Genomic DNA, 14,529 nt, shown 5'->3' with positions numbered 1-14,529 from the left:
TCAAGCTCTTGATTGAAGTTGTTTACAGGGAGTGAATATTAAGAACCTATATTCCATGTTTTTAAGGGCTCCACCATTCCATCACATAGAAATATTCTAGATGTCTGAAGCATCATTTTGTAGAAACTTCCTAAAAGTTCAGCCTGAGATATGGAATAACATTGGAAGCTTCGAAATCTCTTCATGGATTATAAATACACTTTTGTGAGTTTGAACACAGTTTAGCTATCTATAATAAGTTAACTACTAAACTGTTATTACTAAACCATATTTTGGTTTCATAAAACCTTATTTTTGTATTTTTGTCCATCACTCATGATCTGGCACATAAGTCATGACAAATGGAGTGAGGGCCAAGGATGTAAACTGAAAGGTAAAGTTCAGTGACTAAACATACAATTACCCCAAAACAGACTGAGGTCATGGGGGGTGTTAATCAGTGTTATTTTAGTTGTAGTAGGTATAAATAGTTGTGTGGTGAATGAAAGGTATTGAATGGCGTCAAACCTAAACTTTAAACATGACAAAAACCAACTAAACAAGAACATGATGTCGGAGGATCAAGAGAGAACACGACTGATTTCACGTCTCCTAGGGTCCATCGGACCTGGCTGTGTCTGATGCCTCCTGCCTCGGCCCGGCTGATGCGCCCCGCCCCCCCCCTCCTCTCTACCTCCATCTGTTTCATGGATTGTGGAGGTCCATTCATACATTGTCATATTCATGTAATGTTATGTTTATGTAACTCTGTAATGCTGTTCATTCTGTACACATGACATCTATTGCTTCTGTCCATCCGGGGAGAGGGATCCTCCTCTGTTGCTCTCCTGAAGGTTTCTTCCCTTTTTTCCCTGTGAAAGGTTATTTTTGGGGAGTTTTTCCTGATCCGATGTGAGGTCCTGGGACAGGGATGTCATATGTGTACAGATTGTAAAGCCTTCTGAGGCAAATTCATAATTTGTGATATTGGGCTATATAAAATAAACTGAATTGAATTGGTGCGCCCAATTGCACCAGGAACTGCAGGGCAGCACAGACAGACAGGGGGAAAACACACACAGCAAGCCCTGCCAAAGCAGGAGCGCTGTTACAACATCTATCATTAATAATATTGCAATAATAATAATCAAGGAACACAAGTCAGACAATCACATTGGCTTTGAACGATCCACCGTAATTTACTAAACGCATATGACAGCCATGTTGTAGCAAACTACAAGTATTCCTTTAAAGGTTTCGTTTGTAGGATCTGGCGGAATCTGGTGGTGCGGTTGCACATTGCAACCAACTGAAACTTCTCCAGTGTGCCAAGCGTAAGAATGACGAAACACGAAAACGCAAATATCCCTATATCTAGAGCCAGTGTCTGGTTTGTCAGTTCTGGGCTACTTTAAACATGCTGGCTGGCTCATTGAAGAGTGGTCGCCCCTTATGTAGATATGAACAGCTAATTATAAGGCAATGTAAGCACAATTATTCCTTTTTTCAGGTGATTATACATTAAATAAAACAATAATATTATATTCAATTTGTGCAAATAGATTCCCCTAAATGCTACTCACTGTATGGTGCAGAAAGAGGGACCTTTTACATATCATTGAATTATTTTGCGATCCAATCAGCAGTACATTGATCAAACCAGTCAGGACGTATTAATACTCACTCCTCTCCCATCAGCATGAGGGACACATGGACTGCGAAACACCTGTTTCTGATTTAGCAGCTGGAAGAAGATTGAGTTGATAGGTCAGGTTAAAAGAGGAAAAAGGTTTAGAAACAAAAACTCAGTCAAGATGGGCAGATGATTGACAAATAGGCTGAGATAAAAAAACGCAGTTGAAGAACCTCTGATTCGCAAAGGGCAAGCTGAAGGGTGAGAGAGATAGATAAGTCAGGAAAGGTAGAATAGGGAATGGATTGTAGGTGAAAGAGTGAGTTGAAGGTCATGGAGGAAAAAGGCCAGAGGTTATCAGTCAACCACTAAGTGAACCACGATGTGTTACAGCCCAAGAGATGAAATATACTGGCACTAACCCAAAGACGTATCTACTAGAGCAGAGGCACAAACCATCTGTGCACATCATGTGAAACGTCCTGTATCTTTTTCTGCCTCTACACTTTCTTGTTTAGCCTCTGGTTTTCTCTTCATACACACATACACACACACACACACACACACACACACACACACACACACACACACACACACACACACACATCAGAGTACAACGTGACAACAGTTGCCCTGGTGTTACAACCACCTTCAAAATAGTGTGTACAGTATTTTTATAATTACAGTTCTGCGTTTAAAATTCAACCTTCATTTATGGCAGAAAATCCATGAGTAAATAAAGATATAATCCTGGGAAGTAATAATATAGTGTGAGTGTGTAGCATACTTACTAGGTTACGTACAACACATCTTTCTCTATCTAACAGACTAAATCACACCCTTCCCCTCACAGGTTGTGCGCTTCAGACACCTGTGAGCTGCAGTGAGCTCGCCCATCTGGGGGTGGCTGAAGAGGGCACGGCCCTCTCCTGAGAACACGCAGGAATGTGGAGGTCAAAGATGCTGTTGAGTTGGTTTGACCCCTGCATTAAGGAATGACCTGCAAACCTTTGCTCCTGCATCTTTCTTCAACTACATTTTTTGTCTTTCCGCTTCCACGTTCGATTTCAGGGATCAGACACACGTGTGCACTGTTCCCGGGTATCACTGTGAAGTAATACAGTGGTTCTCAGCAAGGATGCACGTTGGAGATAAGACATTTCCCTTGAATTTAAAACTCACAGCTGTTTCGATGTGAGAATTTGAAGCTACTTTCTTAGCTAAAGTATCGTATCCACAAATCTGTTTAAATCTCTCAGTGGGACTTCTGGCTTTCTTTTTTCTTCCTGAACATGCCAATAATTCAATTGTAGGCTGAAAAAAAGTGACTTGCAAAAAGGAGAAAATGGTTGATGCAAAAGAAAAGCCATGTGACAGTTATGCTGTTTGCTTTGTTTATTAGAGGTATATTGTCAAACATTTTACAAGCTGTTGCTTAACATTAGAGAGGAAAATGCAACACGGAAAAACATTTACTAAGCTCAGCAGAGAACATGTTTAAAGCACCGGTTAGAAAGGCACTAAAGTCCAGTTTTAATGTTGGTCCTGCTTTTTTTTCTTGACACATGCAGACACAACGAGCAAAGACACCTGTTGTTACACACTTCAGGAGCTACAATACACAGAGCTTTCAATTGACTTGTTAGTTGAGCTTTTAAAGGCAACACCACTTATGTCTGCTATCATGTGTAGGACACCAAAATGTGTGAAATGATAAGGTAGAACGTTTAAGTAACACAGACTGTTGATTCAATACACTCAACATTTGTACGGAAGTAAAGCTACCATAAATTACTTCATGTGGACGGCAGGCTTTCTTATTTTGTTTGCTGTATGCTCTGCTGAGTGCAGGTATCTTAAATATTTTCAAGATTAAATACACCATATTGCTGCTACTTAAATACATGTGTTTTTTAAGTTAGAATCGCCATTCAGTGGAATTATTTAAAATCACAAGACAACCATCACTTGGATTTTCTTCATGTCTTTAAAATAAATGTACATAAAAAAATCTATTTTTTAAATAATAGTGATAGTAGTACATTCAAACAATAGCATAATAGTTCCTCAGCATTATTGTTGTGGTTTTAAATAGCTTGTGATGTAGGGCACTTGTAAGGGGGACAGTCTGCCATTAAACAAACATTCGTATTACAGATGCACCCTACTTCTTGGTTCAAATACTGCAGAAACATCACTGTCAAACAAAGTTTAGATAATGTACTAGTGCCATCGTCATATTGCTAATGCTGTTGATCATCAGATCATCAGGAAGTCAATGAGGAAGTTAGAGGATTCTGCTTACATTGCGTGTCCACTGCTAAGCACATGTGCCCGTCAGACTTATGAGATGAGTGGCAAACACTGGGATATAGAATAGACGCCATCTGATATTAAAGCGCTGGTAGCCTTTTGGTTGATGGTGTAAACAGCTACATCATCACTAAATGGTAAAATGTGAAAAGTATTCCTGGCAGTATATCTGTATTGACCATATTTCTTCTTCCTCTGCCTTACTGTCTAACTATTTATCCTGTTGTGTAGCAGATTATGTCTGTTCACTCTTTGTCTTTCACTTTCTATGTCTGACCCTTTTTCTTGCTCCTCATAATCCATATTTAGCTGCTATATTCATTCCCTTATGTCCCACCTCTCCCCTCACCCTCCTTAAGCTGTTACATTTGTCTCTATTAGTCTCCATGTCTGTTTGCAGTTAGTTGGCGTCTCTTCTTCCCACCATCTGCCTTTTCATGCTTCTGTCTTTCTCCTATTCCCTCGATCATCCTCCATCCACGTCATGGCTATCTCTGGGTAAGTTCTCCAGTCCACTACCGGCAGCCGCAGCCTTCCACCACCATGTCCTGGTAATTCTTCAGCACCACTCGGTCTTGAGGGTCCAGGTAGAGCAGGGCGATAGGGCTGAGGGAGGTGGGGACGCAGCAGGCCCGGGGCACAGCTCCATTCACAGAGTTTACCAGAGTTTGCACCATGGCGTGGCTAGAGGAGTTCATGTGGTCGGCCAGAGGAAAGCGACACTCTCCCAGGCAGAAGAAGGCGTCGTAGCCGCTGGGTGCAATGATCCACTTGTGCCAGCCCACATCGTTGAAATCTACATATAGAGGATGACGGCGACATCTGTTACGAGAAAGGCGCTTCAGTTTTGCAGCACGACCACCATTTCTTTTCACCCTTCCCCCATCGCTCCAACTGACCCCTCCTTTAACATCCCCCCAGCCCGGCACCGTATACCCCGTTTTCCTGTCCCTGTCTGAGGCTTGGTCTCTATTGCGGCCCTTGCTGCTGCTCCTGGTCCTGTCTTTTGTCCCTTTTCTCCCTCTCATCCTCTGGCCTCCATTGGGGGTCCGTCTACCATGTTTGACCAAGGGCTCTCCACGGCCGTCGTGACTATATGTCACCAAGAGGGGTCTTTCCTGGGCCCAGCTGTGATCGTCCTGACCCACAGACCTGCATACTCTCAGGTGTCCCTGTTTGTGTTTCTCTGCCTCCTCTTCAGCTGTGGCAAGGAAGAGGCTCTGTTCAGGGATCAATGTGGTGCTGTTCTCATTTCTGACCTCCAGGAGGAAGCCCAGACTGCCAGTCCCAGCAAGGGCCTTATGGAGGAGTTCTGCATTTAGGCTGAAAGCCTCCCAGAAACCAGTTGCTTTATGACTGTGGAGGCCGGTGGTGAGTAATCTTGTCTCCAGCAGGGTGGGCTCAGGGTCCTCATGGTGCCCAGTGAGGTATAGGTTTAGTCTGTGGACCCCAGGACCCAGTGAGGCTCTGTCACCGCGGAGGAGCCGCAGCTCAGCAGAGAGCACCCTCTCATCCTGAGGGATGGAGGAAACATTGAAGGAGATGTGCCCCCTCGTACGATCCACTGCTAAAGGACTGTCTCCAAGGGGCTCTAAGAGAAAGAGGAAGAGAGACAAGGGGGTATGGGAGTTTAGTGTGGTTTAAAGATATTATTTACACTCAACAAGACACAAATAGCAGTTGCTACATTAGTCAGATTTGTTATTTGCCAGATATTTATTAGCAGGAAAATCGCGAAATTATCTACTATTATTAGGAAATAAGGTATGTTACTAGGGTGGATAGCTAAACTTGACACTGTAAGTTCCAACTTTTACCTTTTGCCAGAAGATATTGAGGGAATTTAATCACTACAAGCATTATTGTGTACTTTGGTGAATTGTACATTGTTTTTATTGTATCTGAATCAAGGCTGGACTATCAACAATAACTACAGAATAGCATTTTCTGGTCAATAACCTTTATTTGAGGCTCTTAACCATTCCTACACTGACATGCACCTGGTGATTCAAATTCTGCTGCTGTCAACGAGCCGATCATCATGTTTATTACCGCCACATGCATATTCCTAAAAAAGGTTTAAACAAATTAAACTAAGAAAAGATATGGGCGGGGGCCCAACAACAAATTTTTGCCCTGGGACTAATCAGAACAAACGTCCAGAACAAACCTCCCCTCAGTGTTTCTAAGTATGCTCTCACACATCTTTTGAAAGAAGACTTGTAAACAACCCGTCTTATCCGAGCGCACAGATGGCTCCTACTTTGTGATGGTGAGTCACAACAAACATCAGTCATAAATAGGATCTTTACAGTTCATCTGTGGGAAATAAAAGAAGGAACAGCTTCCTTGAAACAAAAGTGCAAAGGCCAAACAATAGTGTTTCAAATACCTTTATTCTATTGCAGTTAAATAGGTTGACCGCATGGCATCACGATGCACCAGTGAGCTTACCATTATGGTGGAAGCTGCGTACGGTGTTGGCCTGCTGGATGTGATGGCTGGGAAAGCTAAACGAGGGGTCCTCCACTAGATGGTACTGCTGCTGGTGGAAGCGGTAAAGATTAAGGAGGTACCCAGGCACCGGCACTCCAGGCCGAGGGTCAGGCTGCGAGTGCAGGCCCAGCCGGCTCAGGAGGAGATTCTGGATGGTCTGAGCCAGACTGGGCTCCAGGAGGAGGGAACCAGCTGGTGGGGGCGACAAGGAGGAAGGCACGGTGGACACCCTGCCATGGTCGATCTTGCTGGTGTCTCCACCCTGGCGACCAGACGAGGCTTGAGGTAGCAGCAGGACCATGAGGAGCAGGAGGTTAGCAGTGAACATGGTGGACCTGGAGGGTGACAGGAAGGTGAGGAGAAATGTGTGGTGGAGAAAACAACAGAAGAAGCGGTTAATAAAAGACCAAATGAAGCAATCTTAGCATCAATAGAGAAACTTATGAAGGCAGTTTAAGCTGAGTTTTTCATCCTTTTTAAACTCATGTGCTTAAAATTTTTGTATTACACAATATAAAATTTGCAAAAGAGATAGCTCCTCTGAGATCCTCCATGACTCTTTATATCATGCGTATGTCTTCCCCTTCCTGGACACACTAGTTTCTCATCAGTCTTCAGCCTTCATGTGGCATATGTTCAAGAAATTGACTGTCCCCATATCCAGATGAAGTTGTTTGCTTGTTACTCCTGGTTGTAGAAACAGTGCAACTTTGTTTTTTCTCTGTTAATTTATGGTGAGCTTCATACCCCCAAGGGCCACTTATCTCCTAGGACACATACGCATGAATAATTAAACTCTGTAATGTATTCATTCTCCTTGTTGTGTGTGAAAGAGATCACAGTGCTGTGAATGAAATACATATAACATGAATCAACGGCTGTGAAGTAATGGCGTCGTAGAGGCCAGTCACAATGATAGATATCTTCTTCTCTTTTCATTTTTAAATCACTGGAGAATATTAATTCAAACATTCGGTAGCTTTCTATAATGATGTCGGCATGAGTGAAGAAGATTGAATGCTTTTCATTTAAAGCTGAGGTAGGACGTTTATTTTTGGTGTATCTGGGGAAAAAAATCCATATGAACCTTTGAGCATTTTTGGATTCAAGTGGTCTAAGAGACAACTAGCTTCTGCACTTCCTCTTGACTCTGTTTTCAGGCTTTAGAAAACTTTGTACATGAAAGAGTTTGGCCAATCAGAGGCCGGTCCAATCACAGAGACAGGGTGTTCCTATCCTAAATACAGATGCACGTCCCTTCAGTGAGAGCCGGATTCAATGGCGGAATGTCCTGGAAAAAAAGTTGCTGGAAAAGTTGCTTTTCCTTCTTTGGCAATAACTGAAGGAAAACGCACTTGTCTGATATAATTTAATAGTTTAGCCTTTTGTGTGAGTGGTATGCTCAGCGCTGCTGTGCATGAATGACAGCTATGGTGAGCAGCAGGCTAAACTATTAGCAACATTTTCTCTTCATCTCTGAAATACTTAGTTGAAATTGGAGCTCGCTTGAGCCTCGTATCACGTATGTCGTCAGAAAGTTCCTTTCAGGCCCACATGTTTGCAAAGAAAACAGGACAGGGGTTGCTGCTATAATGGCATCGCGATCCCAATCACGATCGGGATGAGAGTACTAGTACTTGGTTACTGTATGAAGAATGATGTTTGAAAGTAACCATTAGTAAAAGGTCACTGTCTAAAGTGATCAGGATGAAGTCTGAAAAGAATGACGACTTGTACTGGTTATTGTATGAATTGCATGCTCGTCTGGTGGGAGGGACTTCGGACAGAGAGGGGAGAGCTGCAGGAGAAGGGCTGTATTTTCAAATTATGGCTTTTTATTTCAATAAAACTGCATACCCTGGGGTTCCACTTGAATTACAAAATGCTGAAATGTTATCATGGAATCTTTGCCCAATGACTCAAAAAACATGCTGGCTACTACAATTAATTAAATGGACCCTTAAATCACAGGTATATTGACAGCATATAAACACACTTTAACCAAACCTAAACACTATTTATCATTCAGATGCAGTTGTTGTCTAATATTGATCATTGTATGTATATATATATATATATATATATATATATATATATATATATATATATATATATATATATAACTTATATCTATATAACACCTGGGTTAAAACCTGCATTTTGAATTTAAGTGCTTGAGAGACCATTTAGTTCAGTTTTGGTTCAGCTATGTTCAAAAGCATTACATTCAAGCACACATTGAGCGCATTGCTAATTGCCATTTGACTTTTGCAGGCCAGTAACATTGATGTATATTGTTGAAGGGAAAGAGAAGAGTGTTGTCTGTATATGGAATCTTTTGGAGGTTTTTAACAAATTCATATCGAAAAAAAGAAGAAAAAAAATATGCTCAAATATATAAGGTTTGTGGTTTGCATGATTTGTGCTCTTGAACCTCTATTTGTTTCTTAAAAAAATATATACTTCAAGGCGAGTATTATTTGCACATATGCAGAAGTGTCTTTTGAGCTTTCCCCAACAGTAGTGTTGTCCTATAAATGAATTCCCTGTCACTCAGATGATCTCCCCTGCATCATTCATTTGATTACGGAAGAATAATTCTGACTGAAACCCCACAGATGGCACAACAGCGCTCCTTTAAGCTAAACTTGACTGTGTTCAGAGAGTAAATCCTCTTTCAGCTGACTCAACTTAAGTGATCAGCTTATCTCTCCCTCCATGACTATTCTCAGTGCGGGAACAGGACCGCAGACAGGGGATCATGTAATTATCACTACGACCCGGCTAACACCCTGCACATCTGTAGTGCAGGTGTTAATAATAACTGAGCCAGTAATTAGAAACCAGCAAGTTAACGGCCCTCTTTAACAGAAGAGGTTGAGCGGAGGAGTAAAAGGGTCAGAGCCACAAGATAATATAAACTTCAAAGGAACATAAGTGCAACATATAATAGAAGTAGGAGAGAGTTGGATCGACCCATTGTCGCCCTGGTTGACGAAACAAGTATAAATGATCCTTTTTCAAAAGAAAGTGCACCTGTCACTTATTCAAAGAAGAACTCTCAACTCTTTCCTCGTCCGAGCTCTCACATATCTTTCTTTTCTATCTCAGTTTCTCATCTCTCTAAGGGACAGAGAATTGATTAAGCCCTCTACAGCAAGATAACAGAGCCGTTTATGGCTGAGTGAACACATAATGACACTGTAATGACCACTAATCTTACCATGCTGTCAGAAAAAGGGTTAAAAGGAGTTCAGAGGTGTGAAGGTGTGTACATTTGTATGCATTGTGTGTTGCTCATGTGGTACGCAGTTCAAAAGGCAGGCCTGGGAAAGTAAGCCACCTCCAAGCGTGGGATTGTTGCTGGCTATCCATTAAACTCTTGTGGCCCCACCCAGGGCTGTTTCACCTGAGGCAACGAAGCAGAGGACAATTACAGATTAGACACTATGCTGGACAGCCTCTCCCATATTCTTTGGAGGCTTGTAAAGCAGATTATGGACAACAACACCATCTCTCTCCTGTACTTTCCTCACATAGTATAAAACCACCCAAGTGACTCTGAGGTTCAAAGGTTCAGTCATCACACAACAGGGTGTGTCCCGACCTGCGCTAGGCAGAGAAACACGGAAAGAGCAGGAAGAGGTTTGCGAGCGGAGACAAGCTTTCCCTACATCGCTTTGGCATACATACAGCCTCTCTGCTCTCCTGGGTGTCTGTGTTATGACTGGTTCTATCCAATTCAAAGATGATCCAGGCCTAATGTAGCATCTTTATGTGTTGTGTACATCCAGTCCGTCATCTCATTCCAGTTAGCCGTATAAACTGACGCTTTTATGATCACATTCCCCCAGTTCCTGCTTTCATATCTGACTCTCCCTGCCTCACTGTACACTTTTTATATTATTTCTCTGGCAGGAATGTGTACTAATCAAATGTTCTTGGGGGATAAAGGAGGACAGCTGTGATGATTAATGGGTCCATGATAAGGTTAGATGAAGGGTTAGGGCCTCAGCAGCAGCGTTTGGGCATTGTTTCCCTGTGTACATGCACGCGGCTCAGCCTATTAGAAATATTAGACCTGACCTCCCAAGCAGACAGCGGCGTGACCCTGCTGCACAACGGGCGAGAATAGTCGCCGGCCTGCCCCATGTCTTTCTGAACTCTCTGATTAAAACCTCTGCCTTCTGACGTCCGTTTCTAACTCCTGCTTTTGTCATGTTTCTATTTAACTGCCTCTCTTTTTATCTGTTTATTTCAAACCCTGCTCCCTTTCCCCTTCCTCCTTCCTTTTTGCATTCCTTGAACTTTGTCCTTTTGCTTTGTGCTTTATGCTGTCATACCACTTAACTGCTTTTCTCTTTTCCCTTTCCTCTCTTTTGATTCATCCATCAATTTCCCTCTCTGATATATTTCTCTTGTTCTTTCTTGTTAACAATATCTGTTTTTGTGCTTCTCTGCATCACCTTTCTATTCCCTAGCTCCCTTTCTCCCTCTCTCTTTTTCTTCCTCTACCATTAATGTTGCTCTTTTTTTCCCTAGGTTTTAAATGAATGGTGTTTTTGCGGAAGAGTGCGGCAGACTGTTGCCGGGCCAGAGGGCCGGAGTGTCACCGCAGCCGGCTGATTTATCCACCGCTGCTGTCTTCATGTTACGCTTGGTCCCTCAACTTTCCCTTCCTGTTGTTCTTCCCGTGTTTCTTTTCCTAAATTCCTTTTCTCATTCTCCCTGATCCCCCCTCCCCTTCTAGCTCTCATTTTTCTATGCTACCGTCTCATTCTCTCAGAACATGATATGTGCAACGTTTATGCCACAGGTTTAATTTTCTCTACCTGAGCATACTCAAACACCCCCAAAATATGTCATGTTGGACAACCTCCTGAGACCAAATGTGATGTACAGTGTGTACAGTATGCACACCTGAGAGCACTTCTGAGTATACGACTGTATTTACTGCTGCTCTTTTTCCACTTGCAACTGTGCCATACATATATAAACTGAGCGTGTACGCCATAGTCTGTAGAATTTACTGTGAAGTTATAACTGCACAATACTCATTAACGTACGACTTTGAGCGGAGGAGTTAATATATAATGGGGGCGCGGTGAAAAATGTCCAAAACAGTTGTAGAGTTGTGGTTCTGCTCTTTAAGACAAAACAGATGAAATCATTAGTAACAATATTCTAGGCTGCCGTGTGGTTTTATTGGACTTTATAGAACACTCTCTAATTCATCCCAGCTGGACTGATTAGCTGGCTAATGACCGAGACATCAAAAACACACATGCGGACACACACATGTTGAGAGCAGTATATGCAGGGTTTAACGCATGCTAACTGCCAGGCAGAGTGAGCACTAACACGTATGTTTAAACACACATGCACGCACGCACGCACGCACGCACGCACGCACGCACGCACGCACGCACGCACGCACGCACGCACGCACACACACACACGTTGGAATTGGTGGACATTCAGGAGTGGAGTAGACCCGGTGTTTTCCTGCTTCTTCATCATAACCGACTGATCAGGAATCACATAAACAGACTTTGTTTTAGTCTCATGTGTGTTAGCTTTAAAAAAAGAGCATCAACAGGTTGCCATGTATTTAGAACTTTTCATCCTCTTGCTTATTTTATTTCCTCAGTACCTCCTCTTGAGATGCCCGTAGGTCTCAGTGTCACAAGTGCATTGTGGTTAACAGGAGGCCCCGCTGAGGCGCAACACTGCACAAGCATCAATGGAAACATTGACATATCTAACCCGTGACTGCTGAAAGCTCAGAGACTGCTCTCATCGTGTGTCTGACAGTTAAGCCATGGTGAAATACAGAACAAAAACACACCTCTGCTTTTCACATTAAAGCTGCTGAGCGTTAACACTGAGGGCCAATTCATCCTGTGTGTGTTGCAGGGGTGGTGAGTTATTTCTCTTTGAACTCATAATGGACGCATTATTCTTGGACAAGTTGCTCACCGGACATGATTTTGATTGAACGACGCTGTGCCAGCGGAGTATCCATGTGCATGAATGTGTGTGTGTGTGTGTGTGTGTGTGTGTGTGTGTTGTTCCCCAGAGTGACTAATGGTTTCACCAGCACAGTTCCTGTGGCCTGTGGCATGACAGACAGACAGATGTGTGTGTGTGTGTGTGTGTGTGTGCGTGTATGTGTGTGCGTGCGTGTGTGAAATAGATGTAGTACTCACGTCCAGGTGTAGTGGGATGTATGCAGAGTCCATGGTTTATCCTTGAGCTCCAGTGTTACGATACCTCGGCTCTCGCTCCCGCTCCTTTGGACAAATTGGACAAAGTGGACTATTTACCTCTTGTCTCTTTTCTTTTTACCTCTTTCAAGGTAACCAGTGTCGGTCTCTTCTATGTCTCCTATGTAAACGGGCTGTAGGCAATGCTGCTCTCTCCATGTTTTTCTCCCCTCTCTGCTCTCTCGCTCAGCTTCTCATCCTGTTGTCAGTGTCAGATAAGCAAACTCTTAACCGGCTTCCCCTCTGCCTGCCTGTCTGACCTCTGCAAGTGGGCAACTCCCTTTCTCTGTTGCCTGCACTGGTTGTTCAAAACACACTGGTGTCGCCGCTGTGCATATGGAAGCTGCAGGAGGAAAATGAGTTGTGTCTGTCAGTTCTGTATCACTGGCAACAACTCCCTCTAGTTCCTAAACCGCCTTACTATGTCTTTCTCCGTTGCACTCCCTTCTGTTCCTCCCTTTTGTATCTCCTCCCCTTCCCCTCTCTCGCGCCTCCCCCCCCCCCCCCCCCCCCCCCCACACACACACACACACGTACACACACACACACACACACACACACACACACACACACACACACACACACACACACATCTTTTTGATTTCTTTTATGCTATACTAAGTGCCCAGCTGGTAAACTCACTTTAACTGTATTTGACTTGCCTGGCCATATGATCCTCCCAGATAGTGATGTCACTAAGACCTGCCCCGATACATTTACTGTACTGCTGTTATCTCTCTCTCTCTCTCTCAGACACACAAACACACACACACACACAGCTCAGACACATAAGCAAACAAGCATGAGTACAAACACTCATGAACATTCTTACACACACATGATCGTGCTAAAACCAAATCCAACACAATCAAACAGACAAGGATGCACTCACATGCACATACACTTGTACACGCACAAACACACATGCGTACGACCTTTTCCAGATAACCCCAAGGTCAGCAAACAGAAGCAAACAGATTATTTTCCACAATTCCTCCTTTAACAAACTCACCTGCTGCTTTTCGTTGGCACCATTTTACGTTTCGGCCAACACAAGGCCCCATGACAGGGAATAAGAGGACACAGATTCAGCTACAAGAAAAAGGTATGAATGGATGACTCATAACAGCTGCCATGAAGTCACCTCAGTTGAGTTTTGTGATTGGATGGAAGTAAATGTTGAGGTAAAAAAAAAGAAGCTGTGTTTCTCCACTACGGGTTGAAGCAAGGTGCATTTGTCCTTTCAACGCAGAGCGGGTGGCGGGGAATTGGTATTCATGGGGTGGACCCATGAGAAAACGTCTCTTTGGGATGCATCGTCTCACATATTAGATCTCATCTGGGGAATCGCTTGCCCACGTCCCTCTGCTCCTCCTCTCTATCCCCTCCACTTGCTCTTTCCGTCTACTCCCTACAAACACACACACAACCCTAATCCACAGACCTCATTCATCCCAGAGGCAGAGTAATTGTCCCAGTGCAGAACAACTTTACACACAAACACACACTTGCTCTGCTCTTGTAGCACACAGAATTTACTGATTTATGTATTTGTTTATTTTACCAGATTCAGGATGCTTTTGTAACTAATTTAATGAAATATGAGAGAATGATTAAATTGTCCATTTGTAAATGTTCACACATCTTCATCTCAAAAACGACAGCGTGATCCAAATTTAACTGAAACACCTAATCTGTACAGAATTTCCCAACTTCATGAACAAAAACCAAGGTCTTACTCTGATCTAGTTTCCTTTGTATTGTTCTGTCAAACCTCCTTCACCTTCAGTTTTTTCCTTCTTTTTTGTCAGTTCTTAACCAAAGTGCCTTTTCTTTTTTGTC

At 43.1% G+C, this 14,529-nt stretch overlaps 1 protein-coding gene across 2 annotated transcripts; it reads right to left on the bottom strand.

Moving 5' to 3' along the window:
* Positions 1 to 3,000: 3,000 nt before the first annotated feature.
* On the bottom strand, positions 3,001 to 13,348 carry bmp16 (bone morphogenetic protein 16). Of its 2 annotated transcripts, none has more exons than XM_034549130.1 (4): positions 13,330 to 13,348; positions 12,631 to 12,714; positions 6,380 to 6,756; positions 3,001 to 5,516 (listed from the first exon to the last, which is right to left on the bottom strand). In XM_034549130.1, the coding sequence occupies exons 3-4, from the start codon at positions 6,747 to 6,749 to the stop codon at positions 4,441 to 4,443; spliced, it is 1,446 nt and encodes a 481-aa protein (XP_034405021.1). In that variant the 5' UTR covers positions 6,750 to 6,756; positions 12,631 to 12,714; positions 13,330 to 13,348; the 3' UTR covers positions 3,001 to 4,440. The 2 variants fall into 2 exon arrangements, with proteins under 2 accessions (XP_034405021.1, XP_034405019.1); XM_034549128.1 differs by lacking the exon at positions 13,330 to 13,348 and adding an exon at positions 13,109 to 13,141.
* Between the last annotated feature and the right edge of the window lie 1,181 nt (positions 13,349 to 14,529).

This window comes from Cyclopterus lumpus, chromosome 13 (genome assembly GCF_009769545.1).
Source record: "Cyclopterus lumpus isolate fCycLum1 chromosome 13, fCycLum1.pri, whole genome shotgun sequence".
NCBI classification, from domain to species: domain Eukaryota; kingdom Metazoa; phylum Chordata; class Actinopteri; order Perciformes; family Cyclopteridae; genus Cyclopterus; species Cyclopterus lumpus.
Note: the sequence above shows the minus strand (reverse complement) of the source record. Positions and strands in the feature narration are given on the sequence as shown.

Excerpts from the sequence above, each read along its gene's own strand:
- bmp16 (XM_034549130.1), bottom strand. The coding sequence starts at position 6,749 with ATGTTCACTGCTAACCTCCTGCTCCTCATGGTCCTGCTGCTACCTCAA. Across the intron at positions 5,517-6,379 it reads ACGCAGCTTCCACCATAATG|AGCCCCTTGGAGACAGTCCT; the intron begins GTAAGCTCACTG and ends TCTTTCTCTTAG.